General features: G+C 36.7%; 1 protein-coding gene across 1 annotated transcript in view; it reads right to left on the reverse strand.

Moving 5' to 3' along the window:
• The window catches only part of LOC122809665 (adhesion G-protein coupled receptor G5-like), a 472,088-nt gene extending 450,893 nt beyond the window's left edge, over nucleotides 1-21,195 (reverse strand). Inside the window, exon 1 of the mRNA XM_044081327.1 lies at nucleotides 21,069-21,195. Coding sequence (XP_043937262.1) covers nucleotides 21,069-21,180 — 112 coding nt within the window. The 5' untranslated portion in view covers nucleotides 21,181-21,195. The remainder of the gene's footprint in view (nucleotides 1-21,068) is intronic.
• Nucleotides 21,196-21,531: the final 336 nt, after the last annotated feature.

Consider the following 21,531-nt stretch of genomic DNA (forward strand, 5'->3'; position numbering starts at 1 on the left):
AATCTTTGCCTCCTAGCATAAAAAATAAACCATAGGTCCAACAGCTGTAGATCCAAGGAAGATGCAAAGTTTGTTAACAGATTTATTCACTTTATCTATGGTATAATACATACCTTTCCTGTCAGTAAACTGTGTAAGAGATTCAAAGTTGATATCTATACCTCAGTTTTCCTCATAGGTTCATCTCAACTTGATTCTTAACTAGTGAGAAAACTTGTTTGTGCTTGTTATTACTGGCCCTACCAGAATCACAAGCTATCCATTCCTTTCACTGATTGCTAATAATGTCTCCAGTGCTTTCTTCACGTAGAGAATTTTAGCACCATGGAAGCATGAAGCTGTGTACTTTAAGCTGCTATCACTATATCACTACAAATTAATTTGCCGGCTTCTTATATAATGGTGTTTCCCACCATAAGTAATTTGTGTTTCATATGTTGCTGTTCATCTACTGGTTGACTTTTTCCTGTGCTGTGCTCCAAGTGCTTGTGTCCTTAGAGGTACATTAGATGCATCAGTTATGCTCGTTCATCTCCTTCTACTGATCCCTTTTAGTTGTACTGAGGAAATATTTAACTCCAGGATTTCCCCTACTGATGTCTCATCTTTTTCAGAGTCAAATGGCCAAGCATAATATTTCAACTGAGAATTACCTACTTGTGCCATCTATATGTTATGGTCAAGTATTCCGTTGAAACATTATTTGGATCACTTATTAAATCATCACTTAAGATTTAGTTGGACCCAATCTGTAATTCTTGTTTAGTATGTATGATGGCACTGTAACGTTCAGTAAAATTATCAAGTATCTATACCACAATGCATTTTTGACCAATGTAGGTTTGTGCTATGAGATACAACCATTTGCTCTAATGAATGTCTATACATGTCTTTTTTTCACAACATTCATTAACCTTTTTTTTTGGGTGAGGTCAACACATGTGCAACAAGTTGAATAGTGCTTGACTACATTACTTTGTCTTAAAAACTGCAACATCTCTTGAACATACCTCTCAACATCTTAATGTAAGAAGTCTGGACAAAGCCCGACAAAATGGGGGACAAAGGCCCTAAAATAAGGACATATTTTAAATATTGCTCTTATAAACTTAGAAAGCTGTTAGAGTAAGTGGGCTTACATTTTCTGAAGGACTTGAAGTCTGAAACTCAAGTGTATATCATATTGTAGTGACTTCAATCCATAGATCATCCCAGAGATTTGCCAGAAAACTACAAATTCTATGAGGAACAGGCCAAAAATATGAGCCAAAAATCTGGAAATTCTGCGAAAATCTGTACAGTTGAGAAGTATGCCCTTGAACCATGGTGTGAGTGGTTTGTTCCTGGACATAAATACAAAAGTAGCAGCTGAAACTGAAGTTTGGTTAAACATGGAAGGATAAAGTTAAGTGGAAATAGGACTAAAGATGCCACACTCCTTCACAGACCTGTATATTCTTAGTAACTCCTTTTGAAATATGAGGGAATCAAGAATTTTTCAATAGAAAAATCTAGCAAACCTGGTTGTAGTAGGTTACGATAGCAAAGGCATGTCTGTATTGTCAGTATTGTCACTGTCTAAGTATAGAGGGATAAAGCCAAGTCTGTTAACTAGACAACCCAGCAAGAATAGGAAATCATGTGCAGAAAGTGCTGGGCAGACAGCGGTGGGAATGAGTGACCAGTGTTAGCTCATCTAGCCTGGGAAGAGGGAGTTGGTCCATCTCACTGAAATGCCAACAATTAATGTAGAAGAAGTGCATTGCATGCAGTGTATGGGCCAGGAATGTGCATTTGGCTCTGTCAAGTTGCACATTCATAGTAGTCTTCATAAGGCATTGTGGAACTGAGAGCTCCCACAGAGGAATTTATAGGAGACCCTCACGATTCTAAGTATGAAACACTGAGAGAGGGATTAAAACCATTCAAGAAAAATATCCTGATGTCAGACTCCTGCAACCAGCAGGGAAAAATTGTGATAGGTTTGATAGTTCATAAGATCATAGGAGGTTACGATGCTATCGACCTGTAGGTCATTTTAAGCCTAGCCTTTATATCCCAATGTAATACCATAGAAATGCTCGTCAATACCCAAGACTGTATTTAGTGATGACTGCCCATGTCCAGGAGGGTTGTCAGCTCTATCCCCGGTAAGAATTTATGGTGCCCCATCCAGTCATCCAGGTTCCTCTTGATGCTCTGTCTCAAATTAATTAATAGCCTGTTCCAAAGACACATCAGTCACTGGGAAATAAATCTGTCCCTCCAGCATGTCCTATTTAAGTTGCAGGTCAAAGTTAGGCCCCTGGAACAGATAACCTTAATCCCATTTGATTTAAGGATATGCAGCAAGTTCATTAGGTTTGGGCCTTGGATTACTCTGTAGGCCAGGCATAAGTCTCCCCTAACAAGTCTGTATGATACAGAGTATAGTGACAGGGACTTTCGTCAGTCTGTGTAAGGCACATGCTGGAGCCCCTTGATCTTATTTGCTAGAAACCTCGGAGGTCTCTCTAATTGCTGCAGGTCCTTAGTATAGTACATGACAAATGGTTCATTATACTCGATTATGGGCCAGATGTGCGCCAAGTATAGGGTGTTATAAATTCTTTTGCAATCGAGGTGATTCCTTTACTAATCAAGTGTGCTACATAGAAAGCTTTCCTTACTGCAGTAGACACATGGTGGTCAAAATTAAGGTCACAGTCAATTTGTGATCCCAGGTCCCTTACCACTTCATAGGTACTTAGGGTATTGTTGTTAATATGATTAGTGTGAGGGTACATTGTTTGTGCTGTAGGGAATGATGACACATTTCTTTGCATTCAGTTTAAGACCATGACTAACACACCCATTGTTGGTCTATGTGAGACCCTCTTGGAGTATACTGACATCATTTGGGGATTCAATGATTGCACCTAGTTTACAATCATCTGCAAACTTGGTCAGCCACAACGTCTTAATTTTTACCCGAACTTCTGAGAAGTATATACCAAACAGTAGAGGGCCCAGCACTAACCCCTGTGGTACCCCTCTATTAACAGGTCTGCTGGTTGATGTGGAGTCACCCACTTTGAGTGCGTGTGTCCGGTTTGTGAGCCAGTTGGCAACCTTTCTTACAATGAAGGGGTTTGCATTTAGTTTGCTAAGTTTATTAGTAACGCCTGAATGTGGGATTGTGTCAAAAGCCTTTGCCAGGACGAGGTATGCTGTATGCGCAGATTTGCCCTTGTCAATGGCCTTGGTCATATTTTCAAAGAAATCCACCAGATGTAAAAGGCAGGATCTGCCCTTCACAAAGCTGAGTTGGGTAGGATCCAGGGTTTGGAGGTCATCTATGTCTTTATTTATGAGGTCCATAATGATGGCCTTACTGATGAGGCTGGTCATGCTTATGGGTCTATAATTTCCTGGGTCTGTTGCTAGGCCACCTTTGTAGAGAGGGATAACTGTTGGCAGGGAGATAGGAGATAAAGGCAAAAAAAAATTACCACACTCTCTAGAATATATATCTGAAACCTCATACACTAAGATGGATGGATATGTGAACTCAAACAATTAAGAACATTTTTTGCCTGTTTACTTCACAGAAAATTAATGCATATTTTATACAGGCAGACATACTTGCTATGGAGTAAAATGCCCTTTTGTTCTGCTCTTATAACAGTGATAGAGAATTGGATAACTTATTCAAATTATAATGCTAATTGCAGTGAGACAGATAGTTGGGATGAAGCTAGACACGAGGAAAGAGTTCCCTATTGAAATGTCAGCATTCGAAATGACGAGTACCAACAAGCCAAAAGAAGACTGAAAACACAGAAAAGTGAATCTTGAAAATCTCTCTTCTCAATTAAGCTTCTTTTTGCAGGAGAGCAAGCCCCCCTGTACAGCTTCCATATCGAGGTAATCCCCTCCACACCCCCACACTTATATATGCCCACTCCAAGATTGCCATACCTTGGAGAAAAGGGAATATTCCAAGAAATTACATCTCAGACTTAGTATATGTAAGTCCCATCTTTCAGCCATTCATTCTCTGTATTGACATTTCAAATGGTTACCCAAAGAAAGATTCTAATTGGGCATTTCTAGACTTTGAGAAAGTATATGACAAGGTCCCAGGAAAGATGATTTGGGCAGTACTGTGATGGTTTATAGAACCAGAAACATTGGTAGAATTAGTGCAGGTTATTTCCAAGGAGTGAATGACTCAAGTACAAACAGTGTTCTGTCTCACAGTGAGGTGGAAGTTGGTGTGCATCAGGGTTCACCTCTGAGCCTCTTACTATTCATACTGGTGATAGACAACATTAGTAAGCAGGTTGAAGGAGACAGATTACCAAAGTTGCTGTATGCTGATGATGTGACATTGCAGGCAGGCTCTGAAGAACTTCAGCAAAGGTCAAGGGATTGGAATGCAAAACTGAAGGCTCATGGGTTGAAACTGATAAGGCATTTGTAATGGCAGCAAATAGGGGAAATCAGAAGAAGCTGAGAATTGAGATATAGGGGAAAAATAGTGAAATAGGTTAACAGCTTCAGATATCTGGGAGAGATGGTTGAGGGAAAGGGAAGTCTGAAGGAGGAGGTCAAAGCTGGAATCAGAGGGGCTGCAGACAACTGGCACAGTGTGTTAGGGGTAGTGTTTGACAGAAGAATGCCAAAACTGAAAAGTAAGATGTACAAACCAGCGGTGCAACTAAAACTACTGTATGGTACAGAAACCTAGGCAGTGAAGGCAGAACAGTTGAGGACACTAAAGGTAATGGAGATGAAGTGTCAGAGACTAGTGGTAGGATGTACACCATGGATCAGACAAAGAAATAAGAACATTATTGCAAAAACTTAAGTAGCTCCCATTACAGAGAAGGTGAAAGAGAACAGATTACAGTGGTTCAGGCACATATGCAGGAAAGCAAAAGACAGTCTGCAGAACATGATTTGGGGTAGAAAGGAGGAAGGCAAGAGGAAATTAGGGTATCCAGCAAAGAGACAGATTGGTTTGAGAGAAGACCTGTGACAGTCTGGCTGAACGGCCTAAAAAAGTAGGGGGGGGTGGCATTGAATTGAGAAAGATAGCAACCGTTGATGTGACACCCCGACCCCATGTAGAAAATAGGGGAAAAGGGGGATTAATGATGATTACAATGCTAATTCCTAACCTGCAGTAGTCTTGTATTTAATGATCGGTTTAATACCGATTGGCTAAAGGTGATGGTCACTGTTGATGAGATACCTCAATTCCATGTAGAAAAGTGGGATTTGATGATGATGGCAATTCATCAGACCAATCACTGAGTGAAATGCCCCCTTTGGTATGTATGTAACCAGGCATATCCAAAAACTGGAATGTCCACAGAGGTTCCTCACTAAAAGAATACAGGGCATAAGTAAAATGTCCTATGCAGACCGCCTCAAAGCCCTCTCCCTGTATTCTGTCTCCTACAGGCTTTTGAGGAGAGATCTATACCTGGCATACAGAGCATTGTCAGACCCCACTCTGATGGACCCCCTGCATATCTACAAAACAAACAGCACCAGAATTACCCATTCTAAAGACATAAACCTTGCCTGTGATATAAATAGGTCCTGCTGGAGAGATAGGTATGTATCCCAGAGACTACCGTGTCTATGGAACAGACTCTCCATCCATGTGAAGCTCCCTAACCCAATTCAAATGCAACTTGGACAATTGAATGGGAAACCGGAAATTCATCCCTGGTTTGGCACCCATGTCTCTAATGGACATAGGTAACCTGTAAATGTTTCGGCTCCCAGGCCCCTGCTTGCACTCATCAAGGGTATCAGAACTTGTCATTGATTTGGGATGCATGGCTAGGCTTAAAAAGGCCCTTATGGTCATTAGCCTAGTAAACACCCATAAACCTATGAACGTACGATCCTATGATTAATACCCAACATAAGCTAAAGTACCTAACAACAGTCTCACAAGAAAGCAAAAAGAAAAAAAAAACTGCTCCACATCAATCTGCCTCCTAAAGGCAAGCAATCTTGTATAAACTGGTAAGATGTTAGGAAAACATATCAGTAATCTACAAAAAGTACACACTGCCTTGCCAGTTTGGAGCGTACACAGACACATAACAGACACAGACATATCGTCACATATCTGTAGCCACATGTGCAGTCCTTCTAATCAGCTGATACTCATATGGCACTAATTTAAACCTGCCATCCTTACCCAGTCAGAGTAATGATTTCTCTACCCAAAAGAGCAAAGAACTGTATTATTTCAGCTTTTCCCTCAGAAACAACTAATGGCAAGTAAAGTATGGAATCAGAAAGCAGCAAATAAAGAAGTCCAAGTATTAACATTTATTTACCTTAATATCAACTGCAAGAAAACCCTTTTCTGAGATAAATAAAATAACACATGCAACTCTGCTCTAGCAACATAATTAATGTGCAAAACACATAGAAGTCACATAAATCTTACAATAATTTAACAACTAGGTTTCACCCCACAACGTTTAACACTTGCTGGGATTGAAGAAGTTTTGTGAACTATGGTTAGGTATGTGTAGATTATTCAATGATTCATTAACACGTATTTCTGCTGTTTGAGTCTCTGTATTCAGGTCAGTACACATCAGAGGCAGATTGTTTTGTTTGATTTTTGCAAATTCATTGCAGCTTTTTGATAAGTGGTTAAGTCCAAATGGGCATAGCCTATTTTTAGTAATGTCCTGTGGTGAAAAGCTAACAACAATAACAGTTCCGTAAATAAAATAGGGAATATATTCAGAAACACAGAGACACGTGGTATATTAAAAAAAAGGATGCAGACTTGTCATAAGAGGTTTCTCTGTTTAAAAAGTACCAAATGTCTCACAATGACAGGCAACAGTTATAAGAGATTTCTGCTACGATACAAACTTTATTTGTAATTGCTAAGATAAAGACGAGTTAAAACATCTGTATACCGGTATTAGAATGCTTGAATCTATTGTAATATTGAAGAGATTGGAAGCCTAAGAATTTCAGCAAGCCTGCTTCTAACAAAAAGAATAAAAGGAAGATAAGCTTTACAAGGACTGAATGACTCAAGTACAAACAGTGAGAACAATTTCACTGTAAGTTAATCTCTAAGTAGCCACAAGGCTGTTCTGTTACTGTTTCAGTCAATAACAGAAATGGGAGAGACCACACCTTAACAAGCAAGCTGGATGGAAGGGAGTATCTGCATGCTTTTTATGAAACAAACTCTGAGTACAAGGACAGGAATTCTTCAGTAATGCATTCAGATAGGAAGAACCCTTTGGGTCTTTATGCCAGACAACTTGCAATCTTGAAAATAACCAAGATGTATTCTAGTGAAGTTTCAAACTTTTTAACAAAAGGAAGTAATATTATCAAACATATGGTAAAAAGTAAATGCTGAGGATTGTCAAAACTCAAGTCTATGCTGACAATGATTTTCACTGGCTACTAGAAAGAAACATAACCAGTTTATTCCTTCGATGAAACAGTGCTGTGAAAAAAGGATTAAATTCAGAAGGTGGCATCCTGCTTGCTTTAAGGTACACATCTTTAATAGAATTAAAAGCAAGCTACACACATGGCATTAATAACAGAATCAGATGCTTCAGGCAGCAGAGGGATAGTGGGAGATTCAACTGCTGGTAGAACTGGAGAATCTATGAGAGAAAAGCCTGGTATGTCAACAAGAGAAAGGCTTCCACTGAACCTGCTCTTGATGCTTAAAGAAGAATTTAAACAGAGGCGCAATAGGCATGATCTGCTGGCAAGAAAGTAACTGATATTTTCCAAACTTATGTCAAACAAAGGTCATAGAAGAAAAAATATTTACATGCTGCTCAAAAGAATGATTCAGCCTTAAAACATTATAATGGGGTTATTAACAATTTCTCCTATGATTGAGGTACTCTGTTATGGTTTTACAAGCTTAAGTATTAATTTTTAGCCTTGTTTCTGATAAAAAATAAATAATGGATGTTTCTTTTTTAGAAATGTATCGAATGCTGTACTTCATAAGCTTTTCACTTTGCAGAGAGGAACATTGTAATTATATAGCTGTGAGGAGGGGCAAATGGGAAAAGGAAGCTCTGCAATTGTTTGGAGCTCGCTAAAGATGTCATTAGACTTCCTTTGAAACAAGTGAACAGGCCAATTAAAACAGTCTAGGCAGGTGATGATGATGTCATGAAACACTCATGTGTAGCAAACAAGGACTCATTCTTAAAGTGGAAATACATACTGAGCAATGCAACGAGTAGTACAGGGACTGAAAAGTTAGTGTGATGCCAGCTGTAGTAGTAACAGCATGTGAAGCATTTCAAACTGTGCGGGAAAATAAATAACATGTCAGGTTATTAAGATAATGGATGTGAACTTTCAACATGAATGCTATGACTATCATGTAAAATGGTTTACTTAAGCATAACAGGGTGTCTGCATATCTCAAGCATCATGTAAGCTATTACAGCTAAATCTGCTTAATTTATGGATTTAACAACAAACAACGAACTGCAGGACCCAAATTGCTACACCACAAAACGAAACAACAAAGCCAGTAAAAAATTCTTTATTCTCTAGCGCCTCGGCCACAGTAAGCCTTCAAGGAGTAACACATCACATATTCAGGCAGTTTATATAACACCAGCTACAACCATTAATCATCAATCAAACAATTAAGCAATCAAACAATTAAAAATTAAGTGCAATACATTTCAAAAACATTTCAAACAACACTTCTCCAACAACAGTCTGTATTCAGACCTTTAGGAATCAAAGTGTCGTATTTTAAAATAAAAATAGTTTCTTTCTTTAGAAGCACATTCTTAATCTTATTTACATTAGATTCACTTATAAAAACTTGTTCCAAGATAGTTGCTTTTAAGCTATCACACTTACCACCATGATATTCATGAAAATGTTGAGCTACAGGGCTCTCTAATTTATTTACCCTGATATCCCTCAAGTGTTCCATTAATCTTATCTTAAACATTCTCTTAGTTTGACCAATATAAAACTTATCACATCCACATTTGATAGCATAAATAACTCTCTCAGTTCTACAATTATATAGCCCATTTGGTCTAAAACCAATATTATTTATATATGAAAAAAAATTAATTATGTATGGGCAACCAATACATTTCCCACACGATGACATTCCTCTAGCAGCAATGTGATAATACAATTTTTCCTCAGGTATATAAAATCTGGTGTGTACCACCATATCCTTGATATTTCTACCCCTCTTATAAGAAAAAATTAATTTCTTGTTAGTTAAGTTATTAAGCTCAACAAATTTTTTTAAAAATTCCCAAAAATGTACTATATATTTTTTAATACTATCACTACAGATATTATAAGTGGAAACCATAAATAAATTCCCTACATTTTTATGATTAATAACATAATTATTGCATCTATTTTTTTGTAATCTTGTATTATATCTAATATCAAATATCTTTTGAATATCTGATTCAATTAATTTAACATCATGAAGCAAACAAAGCACACACCAAGACAACGGAGCTGCGACCCAGCTAAAGCAATGGATAAAGAAACAATAATAACCAAAAACAGTACCATGCGCTGGGTCTAATGGTTGGTTTCAAGAAATAAAAATATAACTTCCACGTATAAGAACTCCCCAATCAGAAACAGTTCAAAAGCACGTACTCCGTACAAAAAGAAACTGCAGAGTAATAAAAAATCAAGCAGTTTATTGTCCCAAACTGTTAGCGCTTTCACCCGTAGGCTTCTTCAGACAGTACAAAAACACAAATTCATTCAAGATTTAAATACAGAGACATCTCTCTCCATTGGTTAAAAAATAAAGCATGTGCACATATGAAGAGTTCCTTGCTTTAAAGGCATAGGGCATATATTAAGACAAAAAGCGCTAAACTTCATAACAAGTCAGAAACATACAATAAAATGTATATTACTAATACAATCTATATAAAAAACTACAATATGTAAAAAATATGTAAAAACATATATATAAAGGCTACCTAGACTAACAAGATTATATAGCAAGTTTCATAAAAACATTTATATAGAAATAAAATCGCAGTCCCAGTGCTGTTGAAGCAGTAACTATTCTTAGCACTTAAATCTATAAACAGGTGTGATAGCCGTCCTGATACCAATGTAAATATTATTAGTATCAAACTTAAGGTCTATAGCATCTCTTCTTCCTCAAGAAGGGAGCTATATGTACCTTTTCATTCAAACCAGGCGATTTATCAGCCCTACACCTAATAATCCAATTCATCTCCCTTTCTAATGTACAATTAATAAAATCACCACCCCTAGCATTAGGGAGGACTACTTGCATGATGAGGAATAGAAATGTATGCTGTGGGCCTGTGGACTTAACATGTCTGGCCAGTGCATTAGAAAAAAAAAGATAATTCCACGTGGGCTACGTATCTTGAAAATGCCCACCTCAGGTAATGCATTTCCTGAGTTATTATACAAGTGGCAACAGCTCAATTTAGAGCTGAGCAATAATTACATGAGACTGCTTATTGACTTTCACAAACCAGAGGAAGAGATCTTACAAAGAACTGTTAATGAACTCTATAATAATATTAAGGTTAGAAATGTGGATTCAACTGTTGATATGCTATTGGACAATGTTATAGATAATGTAACCTTGTTTGAAAAGCATTTATTAGAACTTTTAGTAACAACCATGTGTTCACTTGGCCGAGACCAAATGGACAAGGGCAAGTAGCGGGTGTTAGCAGCGCTACCCCTTCTTTAAATAGAACAGTAAATGCTACGAACACGCATTTAGGTGAATTTATTTCACAGAGTAGGACTATTAGTAATGATCCTATTGCCACTGTTTCTACAGCTGTTAATGCTTTAAATTGTGTTATGGAGCCATCCGATTTGTCAAAGGATGCAGCTGTAGCTGCAGTTAGTTCTGTGACTAATTATGTTGGAAATACAGTGATACAGTCTCCCAGTGATGTGGGACTTGCTCGAGTAACTGATATGGTAGTAAGGAAGAAGACTCTAGCAGTCAATAGCACTTCTGATACAATTGAGACTGCCTATAACCCTTTCCCTATAGCGCAGAATCAGCGGTTAGGGAGAGGGAGGTCAATGAACAGGGGACGGCACAAAAGGAAAGTGTCAGGCAAGAAAATGTGGGAAAGGACTGCAGCTCGTTAGTGATTAATCTAACCAGTAGGACGTTAAGCCAGTATGAAATTAATGTTTTGAACAAGGGCTTGAGTTTTATCCCCACTAGGTGTGGGGATTTGGTTGACTCTATTGTAGATCTGAAGTATTTTGTGAGAAATATACAGCTTAAATTAGATTTTGGCATCACAAATGTTAGCAATCATGAGGTGAGATTTAGATCTAATAGTATGTATATCCCTCAGTTACATCCCTTATTAGATACTTACTCAAGGTTGGTGGAGAATGATATACATGAATATTTCAGCAATAATAGGAATTCTAGATATAAGCAGAACTTAAATTTTTCACAACGGCAGGCCCTGGATGCCCTGAGTATGGACCCTAACATTGTTATCAGACCAGCCGACAAAGGCGGACCCATTGTTTTAATGGATTCAGTTGACTATATGGAAAGTATGAGACTTCTGTTAAGTGAAGGTTCATTTTATAGTCAGATTGATGTGCAAGATATTTCAGAGAAGGTATTTAAAGTATTTGACATGCTGGATGAGTTAACTATAAATAATGACATTACTGAGGAGTTATATCACTATTTGAAAGTAAGAAATCCTCGGATACCTATTATAAAGGGCCTTCCCAAAGTGCATAAGTCTTTGAACCACCCTCCTATGAGACCTATTGTCTCTGGACAAGGATGGTTAACGGAACCAATGTCCATCTATCTTGAGCACTTTGCACGACCTATGGTTGACAGGAGCCCCCATATTTTAAGAGACAGTAAACAGTTCTTGATAGAACTCTATGAATATATGAAGGGTGTAGATCCCTCACGTGAGTTTTTACTAGTCACTTTAGATGTGGTGAGTTTGTTCACCATCATACCTAATGAATTAGGTGTTATATACTTTCAAAGCTATTTACGGAGTAACTCCAATTATACTAGTAAGTTTATTGATTTGTTGGCCCTTTTCTTGGAAACTATTCTTACTAATAATGTCTTCATGTTTGGGGATAATGTATATTTACAGAATGATGGAGGAACAATATCTTTTCCAATCCAGTTCCTTCAAGGAGCACATAGGTTTTTATAAAAGGTTTGTGGATGACCTCTTCTTCCTTTGGTTTGGTACCATTTTCATGATATTAATCAATCTACAGGTTTTTTAACATTCACTTTGAATTATTCTGAGGAAACTACTTCCTTCTTGGATGTAATGGACTTATTAATACAAACCATGTTATAGGAATGCCTTGCTCCATAGAAAGAGATGCATCCCTTCCTGTGTGTTCATAATGTTTTGAAGGCACAAATTAACAGAGGAACTTAATAGAATGAGAGGGATGTTTGTGAATAGAGGATATGATGAGCGTACTTTTAATAGGATGGAACTAGAGGTGAGCATGCTTCGTTCTACTGTAGCAAGACCTTATTACTCTGAGCCTGTCATGGCATGTAATACAGAGAATTCTGGGAATATGACTACTCCCCATGTGGTAAGAGCTCCATTGTTCTATACCCAGGATGCAGGGGTGATTAGAAGTTTTTTAGAGGAACGATGGGAGATCTTAACTCTTGATCCAGCTATAAGAGAAGTGGTAGGTCCAAAGCTTATGGTCAGTTACAAAAACAAGCCTAATATAAGAAGTATGCTATGTAATAAGACGATCACCCCTTCTTTAGGTGTTAGCAACATGTCAGGGATGAATACGAAACCATGTGGAAATTGTAACCAGTGTAGTTTTATTGACACTAGTACATCTTTTGTCCATCCGGTTACCCATTTTGAATTCAAGTTTCGTACAAATACTACTTGTATGAGTTCAAATGTTATTTATCTGGCTAGGTGCTCTGCTTGTACTTCGTTCTACATTGGTAAAACGAATAGGACATTAAAAGAGAGAATTAGAGAGCATATGTACCAGATAAGGTTAGGTAATGATACTAATGCACTGGCCAGACATGTCAAGTCCACAGGCCCACAGCATACATTTTTATTCCTCATCATGCAAGAAGTCTTCCCTAATGCTAGGGGTGGTGACCTTATTAATTGTACACTAGAAAGGGAGATGAATTGGATTATTAGGTGCAGGGCTGACAAATCGCCTGGTTTGAATGAAAAGGTACATATAGCTCCCTTCTTGAGGAAGAAGAGATGCTATAGACCTTAAGTTTGTTATTAATAATATTTACACTGGTATCAGGATGGCGACCACATCTGTTTATAGAATTGACTGATAGGAATAGTTATTGCTTCAACAGCACTGGGACTGCGATTTTATTTCTATATAAATGTTTTTATGCAACTTGCTATATAATCTTGTTAGGTTAGGTAGCCTTTATATATATGTTTTACATATTTTTTTACATATAGTTTTTATATAGATTGTATTAGTAATATACATTTTATTGTATGTTTCTGACTTGTTATGAAGTTTAGCGCTTTTTGTCTTAATACATACCCTATGCCTTTAAAGCTAAGAATTCTTTATATGTGCACATGTTCTATTTTTTAACCAATAGAGAGAGATGTAACGGTATTTAAATCTTGAAAGAATTTGTGTTTTGTACTGTCTGGTTTGGGACAATAAACTGCTTGATTTTTTATTACTCTGCAGTTTCTTTTATTTCTTGAAACCAACCATTAGACCCAGCGCATAATTTAACATCATATTGTCTTCTTTCAAACATAGTCCTCGTGCGCTGTATTTCCTTCATAAATACATTATCTTCATTACATAAACGAGAAATTCTCAAAAACTCAACATACGGTAAGGCTTCAATAATATGTTTCGGGTGACAACTGGTACCCATTAAAAACTCATTTGGCAAATCAAATTTCCTATGGATACTCGTACTAATGTGTTTTCCAACAGTACCTTGTAAGTTAATGTCCAAAAAAGAGACTGTTTGTCCATATTGTAATCCATCAAAAGATATATTGAACCTATTTAGTTGAATGTCCTGTATAAAATTTAGTACCAAATGCATACCCCCTTCACATAAAAAAATCAAATCATCAATAAATCTAAAATAAAATTTCACATATTTCTAAACAAAAAATTAGTATAAATGCATTCTTGTTCAACCAATCCCATAAAAATATTAACATACATTGGTGCAAATGGGGCACCCATGGCTGTGCCTTGAATTTGATGAAAAAATTGATTATCAAAATAAAAATAATTATTTTCCAAACAAAATTTCACTAAATCTAAAATCTAATATGTAAGAGCATGGTCACCCATCCGTTTATGTAATGCCTCTAATCCGAACACATGTTTAATATTGGTATAAAGACTCTTCACGTCCAGTGTAATCCAATACATGTTGTCTTTCCATATAACATTTTTATTTAAAAAATCAAAAGAGTCTTGTATATAAGAAGGGATCTTCTGCACTTCCTTTAATAACACCTGATGTAAAATAACCCCCAAATTATGTAGGAAATACTTACTGGCTGAGACTATAGGTCTACCCGGAGGGTTCATGATATTTTTATGAATCTTGGGTAGGCAATAAAAATAAGCTGGACCAGTGTCTACAATAATCAGCTTATTCTTGACATCAGTTTCAGACCAGTATCCCAATCTCAGGCCCTTCTGTATTAAACATGTATAGTTATTTTTAGCCTGTTCAACAACATCATCACTTACTATACGATATATTGTTTCATCCCCTAATAAATCTAAACACATTTTTAAATATTGTGTATAATGCATAATTATTATTTTATTCCCTTTATCAGAGGGTTTCACTACCAATTCTAATTCTAGCCATTCACTTTTAGATAAATTATAATCAACCTGTTTCCAATCAAAACTATTCAACAATAAATTAACCTCAAATTCAACCATCACTTGAAATCTTTTGATGCCTTCATGTAAAAAAGGAGGCATAAAATTACTTTTAGTTGTCACTCTAGAAGTATCTATAACACAATAGGCATTCAGGTCACTTGTACAAGATACAAAGGAATCACATGTATCCACATCCGATACATTTTCATCAGTAGTTTATGTATCATCAGAAACAGTTTCAACAGCAACATCAGGAAAAGACAAACATTGAAAATAGTACCATAAATGCAATTTTCTCACAAATCTAAACAACTCTGTTTTACATTCATATATTTTAGGTAAAACAGTCGGTACAAATTTTAATCCATGGTTTAATACAGTAATAATACTGTCATTAACCTGGTAACCAGATAAATTAATCACATAATTCAAATCAAAGCATGAATCAGTACCATTTTGTCCTTTTGTTATCGCACCACTGATGTTGAGGCCCTCCTCTGTGTTGTTCCTGTTCAGAATAGCTTCTTTTCTGCTGCCTACCATAATCCCTTTGTGGACGAAAATGATCAGGAAAACAGCGGTCATTCACCGGAGATGGTAATGGTGGAAAATCATTGTTAACTTCGTTTTCACTATAATGTCTATCATGTATACTGGCAGGCATATCTGCACTATTTGTGCTAGCAGTTCTATCTCTCGCCCAACCAGCTTCATTATGGAGAGGAGCTTTAGAACGTGACTGCTGATTGGACCCCCTGAAAAAGGCTATACCTTTTTCAAAATCCCGAAGATCCCTCTGAATCTTTTGCATCTTTTGCTCAAGAACTCTCTTTTCTTGCAAGTTTAATTTGTCCTGAATGTCACATAAACAGGACTCAAATCTAGTTCTATCTAATGCAGACATTAAGTTTGTACACACCATATTAATATCTTTCTTTATGTTGGACAATTTAATAATGTCTCTCTCAATTAAGATGTTAATCCATTCTTTAGAACATAGGTGTGCCACTTTTTCCCATCTCTGCTGGAACACCTTATCAGTTGTACAAGTACCATTAAATGGTTCAGAAGGAAATTTGACAGCTCTCAGCCCTCGTGGAATGATATCCAAAGCCAAGTACTTTTGTAGACTCATATAATTATAAAATGTAGACATTTCCTTGATCATTACATTACTAAGCTTTGAAATGAATGTTTTTACCTCTACTGGGTAATCCATGGAGCTTTTACCAATGTTCGCAAATGGGTTGTTCATATGTTTATTGCGTGTTTCAGCTAGAAAACGCTCCCATACTGGTACACCCAAATTATTGTCACTGCCTGTATTCCTGTCAGAATGATCACAATCACATTCCGAATTAGCACTAAGAAAACCATCAATAGTCCGCTGAGAGGTACCTGTGTTTTCCTCTCTAAAAATCCGTGGAATGTTGGTAGCTGGATCACTGGCCATAGGAAAAGGTAACAACAAACAACGAACAGCAGGACCCAAATTGCTACACCACAAAATGAAACAACGAAGCCAGTAAAAAATTCTTTATTCTCTAGCGCCTCGGCCACAGTATGCCAGCTGTAGTAGTAACAGCATATGAAGCATTTCAAACTGTGCGGGAAAATAAATAACATGTCAGGTTATTAAGATAATGGATGTAAACTTTGAACATGAATGCTATGACTATCATGTAAAATGGTTTACTTAAGCATAACAGGGTGTCTGCATATCTCAAGCATCATGTAAGATATTACAGCTAAATCTGCTTAATTTATGGATTTACCCAGTTTAATTTCTCCAAGTCTTTTGGGTTTCTAATACCTTGATGGGAATGGACCCCATGGCTAAGTCAAAGTATGATCAAAGTTTGTGAAATTAGTATTGCTTCAGTCTTTGATGTTAGCCAAAAGTACTGTTTGCAACACCCTCAATGAGCCCAGAATTTATTCCTCTTACACTTCATATGGAGTAACATGTATCAGCAGCATATCTAAATATGACTGTAAATTCTTTCATTAGACCCATTTTTCCTACTACTATTGGAACTGTCTTGGCATCCTTCTTCCACAGTCACGGTATTTTATGACACTGTTTTCACTGGGTGTAGTAATTTCACTGATCAATGCTACTTTTGTCTTCTTTTCATGGACTACTATATCTGGTTTTCTCGCATCTATTTTTTGAACTGTTGGTAACAAGTGATCGCATATGATATAAACATCATTCTCTATAATGCTTTGTGGCTCATGTTTCCAATACTTCTCAGCTACTTCAGTACTGTAATATTTGCACAATCCTCAGTGCAGCAGTATTGCCTCATTATTATGCTTAGCAATATACAGGCCCTATGCCATTAGCGTATCACACCCAGCAACAAGAAATGCTACTGTTTCCAGTTCTGTTTTACAAAACCTGCATTTGTCTGTTTCTCCCACATGTTCAATGCACTTTGTAAACCAACATGTATGCCACTATCCTAGGCCGCCAATATTAACATTTCTTCCTTCGGTTTAAACTCACCTCTCATTAACTATTCCTGTGGCAGCTCCTGATTGACATGACATTGTTCCAGGAGTTTTCTGTACTTGCAACTATATTTATGCATTTTCCACATTTCTTGCCTTCTTATCTTATCCTTCTCCTTATATTCTTTCTTTTGTTTTTGGGGGGTTTTTTTTGCACATTCAGTTGCTGCCTTATTGTTGTCCGGTTTGATTTCTATATCTGCTTGAAACTGATATGCTTCTGCTAAACTAAGCAGGGAAGGCAACTTAGACTTGTTCTCCTTATGTGCTAAAACTTTCACTAGATTTTGGTCTTGTGAGTAGAGTAGATATGTATGCAGTCCTATGATTGCAGATCTATACAAGTAATCAATTTTGAGGAGGCACATACCTCCCTCAGAATGAGGAATGTATAATATTGGTACTGATTTTTATATAGCATTTAATAAGTGTGAAATATATTTATTGTTTTCCTGTCCAACTGATCCAATACCTTTTGGGGCCAGTCAGTCATCCCATAACTGTAAGTTAGAACAGGAAGAGCAAATTGGTTTATAGCTTGGACTTTGCTCCAAGTCAGGGTTGTTTTCAGTATTAATTTTAGTCTTTTAAAATATTCTTTAGGGAGTTTTGTTTGCATTTGTTCATGTTTTATTGTCAATCCTTCATCAGTTCCCAAATATTTCTCTGGGTCAGGTTCCTTTCTATCACATCCCTGTACCATTTTCTTGGTGCTACAGCTTTCCTGGTTTAAATGTTATCTTTTGTGCATTTACCAAGACCAAATGTCATTCTTATATAATTTGAGAAAGTTTTGACCACTTGCAGTTGTGTTTTCTGCTTCTCATCTCATGAACTATACAATTTTAAATCCTCCACAAAAAGAAGCTAAGAAGTCTTGACACTTTATTGTTTTCTAGGAGCCAAATTACAGCCATGACACAATATGTTAATTAGCAGGCTTAATGGTTTAAGAGTCAAACAAAAGAGCAGTGATGACAGTCACTCTGGAGCATCCTCCTTTGAATTTTTATCCTTGGAATAATAATTTGTCCTTTATTATGTCTCACTGTAATATAATTGATCAATTTAAGGTGTATCTTGTAAATCTGTAAGCACTCCTTTATCTATGAAGCTGGGATACTGTCAAACGCTTTTTTGTAATCTATCCATGCCCTACTTAGATTATTCCCCTTTTTGCAGTTCTCTATTATCACTTTAACAACAAATTATCCTTTTTTTTATTTTTAACCTTCTTTTGTCCATGATATATGTTATATAAAATACGGTCTATATAAAAGTGTTGTCTTGATGAACTTTTGTAAAAACTGGGTCCACCTAGTGAAAGTACTCACCAAGACTTGAGAATAAATTCAATTCCAGCAATATTACTCTCCTTTGCTTGCTAATTTTATCATCACTCCATTCAGATCCCAGTATGTATTGTGTAATGTGATCACAAATATTAGAAAAAAAGAACAGAGATACCTAATTGCACAACTCATTTGAATGGATTGTATTATAAGTATCCAATACAAGAAAGTTGACAACAAAGTCATGATTTACATATTAACTGTGAACATTCCATATGTATATTGTAGATTACACTTTTTAATATTTATTATGATTTACCAAATGCTAACTAGACTCAGAGTACTTTGTGCTGATTCATATACTAAAGTTGAGGATATTTGGTCAGTGTGCATATCTCATAAATATTATAGGTTCATAGATAAGTACTAGGCAATCAGTCTGTAGACCATTAGAAGCCTAGCTAAAAAAATATTCTAAAGTTCCTTCTAGCCTCATGGAAATCAAGACAAGCTAGACCAGGGGAGAATTTCAGGATACCCATTCAATTATCTAGGTTTACATTGAAGATGGCAAGGGTGCAACTTTGCTTGACATGTAGTGGAAGTTTGTTCCAGAGGTGAGGACTACACTGGGATAAGAATCTATCGTGCCAGCACGTCTTATTTATCTGCTGGTGAAGGTTTAATTCTTTAACTGAGTATTTGATATACCATTAGTTCTGTGAAGGAATGCGAGATGAGATAGAGATGTATCTTACATAACAGAAAAGGCTACACATACATCTCCATGGAGAAGTCTGTAAGAGACTGAGTACAAAGAAATGGCTGCCAGTCTCTCCTGATAATGAAGATTTTTTGAGGCCACTGATCTTTTTAGTCAGGAATCTCTGAGGTGTGACATGTTTAGACAAACACACGCTAAAATGTGCATTATATTCAAAAATGGTTTTATTGAAATTACAAGTAAAGGGGAATTAAGACTTCTTTGGATGGAGTGCTGATGCCTTTGGAAATGAAATGAGACAGATAAAAGGCTTTCTGAACTACTGTGTAGACATAACGGTCAAATGATAAGGACTTCTCAACAAGAGTACCTCAATCCCTTACAGCAGTGTCTTATCAGTACAACTATTTAACTGGGAGTAGAAGTCAGAGGCATAGGTAGCAGCTATAACAATGGAATCCTTCGGAGGAGGACTACAGCAGAATTTACTTAGATCATCAAGGAACTGAATAAGGTATGCATTTGAGAATTCCCTAAACACAGAGTGATTTCCAGGGGAAGTACCATTAGTTTTAAAGGAAGAGGTCATTAAATTATGGTCTGATCTGACAAAACATGATGATACTTTTGGAGATGTGCAGGACTGTTCCACCTCTGCATCTGTCTGTTTCTGTGCATATATGTGCATGTGTGACTATGTGAAGATATTGTTAAATGCTTATATTCTGGATGTCATATACTTCAATAACAATTACAAGTTATAAGTAACTTTAAAACATTAGTTAGAGTTACCATTTCACATCAAAATGTACAAAGATATACATACTGATAATAAGTAGACCATTATTTATGTGCATTAAAGCCCTCTAGTCTGGGAGTTAAAGCATACCTCTCAACTTCTTAGCACAAGAAATCAGGACAAAGCCCAAAATAATGAAGGGACAAAGGCCCAAAAATAGGGACAGATTTTAAATATTCCTCTGATAGACTTAGAAAGCTGCTAGCATGTCAGGATTTCTATTTGCTTGTATTTTCTGAATGATATTATGTCGGAAACTTAAATGTATGTCATTATTTAGTGACTTCACTCCTCAGTGATTTGCCAGAAAACAACAAATTTTATGAGGAATAGACCAAAAATATGAAATAACAATCTGAACATTCTGTGAAGATCTGGACAGTTGAAAGGTATGAGTTACAGAAAAATAATGGACCTTCTAGGGGAGGGGAGAAGAGGCCCAAAACCCATGGCCTTATTTGCTACCATCCACTTACCTGGGTTTGCCAGCCTTTCTGTTAAGCACATCACTCTCTGGAACTCAACAAAAAGGATGCAGAGAATAACAGCAACATATTATTAGATACATGGCATTTAAAACAAATAACTGAATGTTTTACACACTGTTTACAGATTTGTTTAGACAGTTAGTGAAGTAAGTATTCTCCATGTCATCTCCCTTCACATCCTTTTTTAAACTTATATGTCTGCATCACATTTTTCAAATTTGTATTCCATAAGCATTAATTCTATTTGTTTTATCTACTCACTAGTAGTTGTCAGTTACTGCAGATTCACATACCAAGGCTTTGTGTCAATGGCTTGGGTTTTCCAGTCTGTGCCCATATTGGTGGCACTGCTGTTCCTTCTGGCTCTGCCATTGGTCCAGAGTGGTCAGGAGATAATTTTTCCATGGACTCCACTTCATGATTCACAGCTGTTGGCAAAAAATATAACAGTAAACACACTCATAACAAACTACTATTTAAGAGCAAATTCCTGAAATGCTCTGACGTGCTTAAAAACTAAAGAAATAATACATGTGAAAAGGAAGATGTTCTGTAAGCCACAGCACTGGAAAAGGGGAAGGTTGTCACCCTGCATTTTTGGTACCAAGGTAGTAATAGTGTCTCAGAAACCAGAGTTTGAGAGTTTATCAACATGCTTGCTTTTGTCTTGGGAGAACAGGCTGCTGGCACAGTGATATGCAGGGACTTAATGCAGTTGCAAAAGTATTACAGATTGCAGGAACAATCAGGAGCTTT

Source organism: Protopterus annectens, chromosome 8.part0, assembly GCF_019279795.1.
Source record: "Protopterus annectens isolate FY-2018-M chromosome 8.part0, PAN1.0, whole genome shotgun sequence".
Classification (NCBI taxonomy): Eukaryota; Metazoa; Chordata; order Ceratodontiformes; family Protopteridae; genus Protopterus; species Protopterus annectens.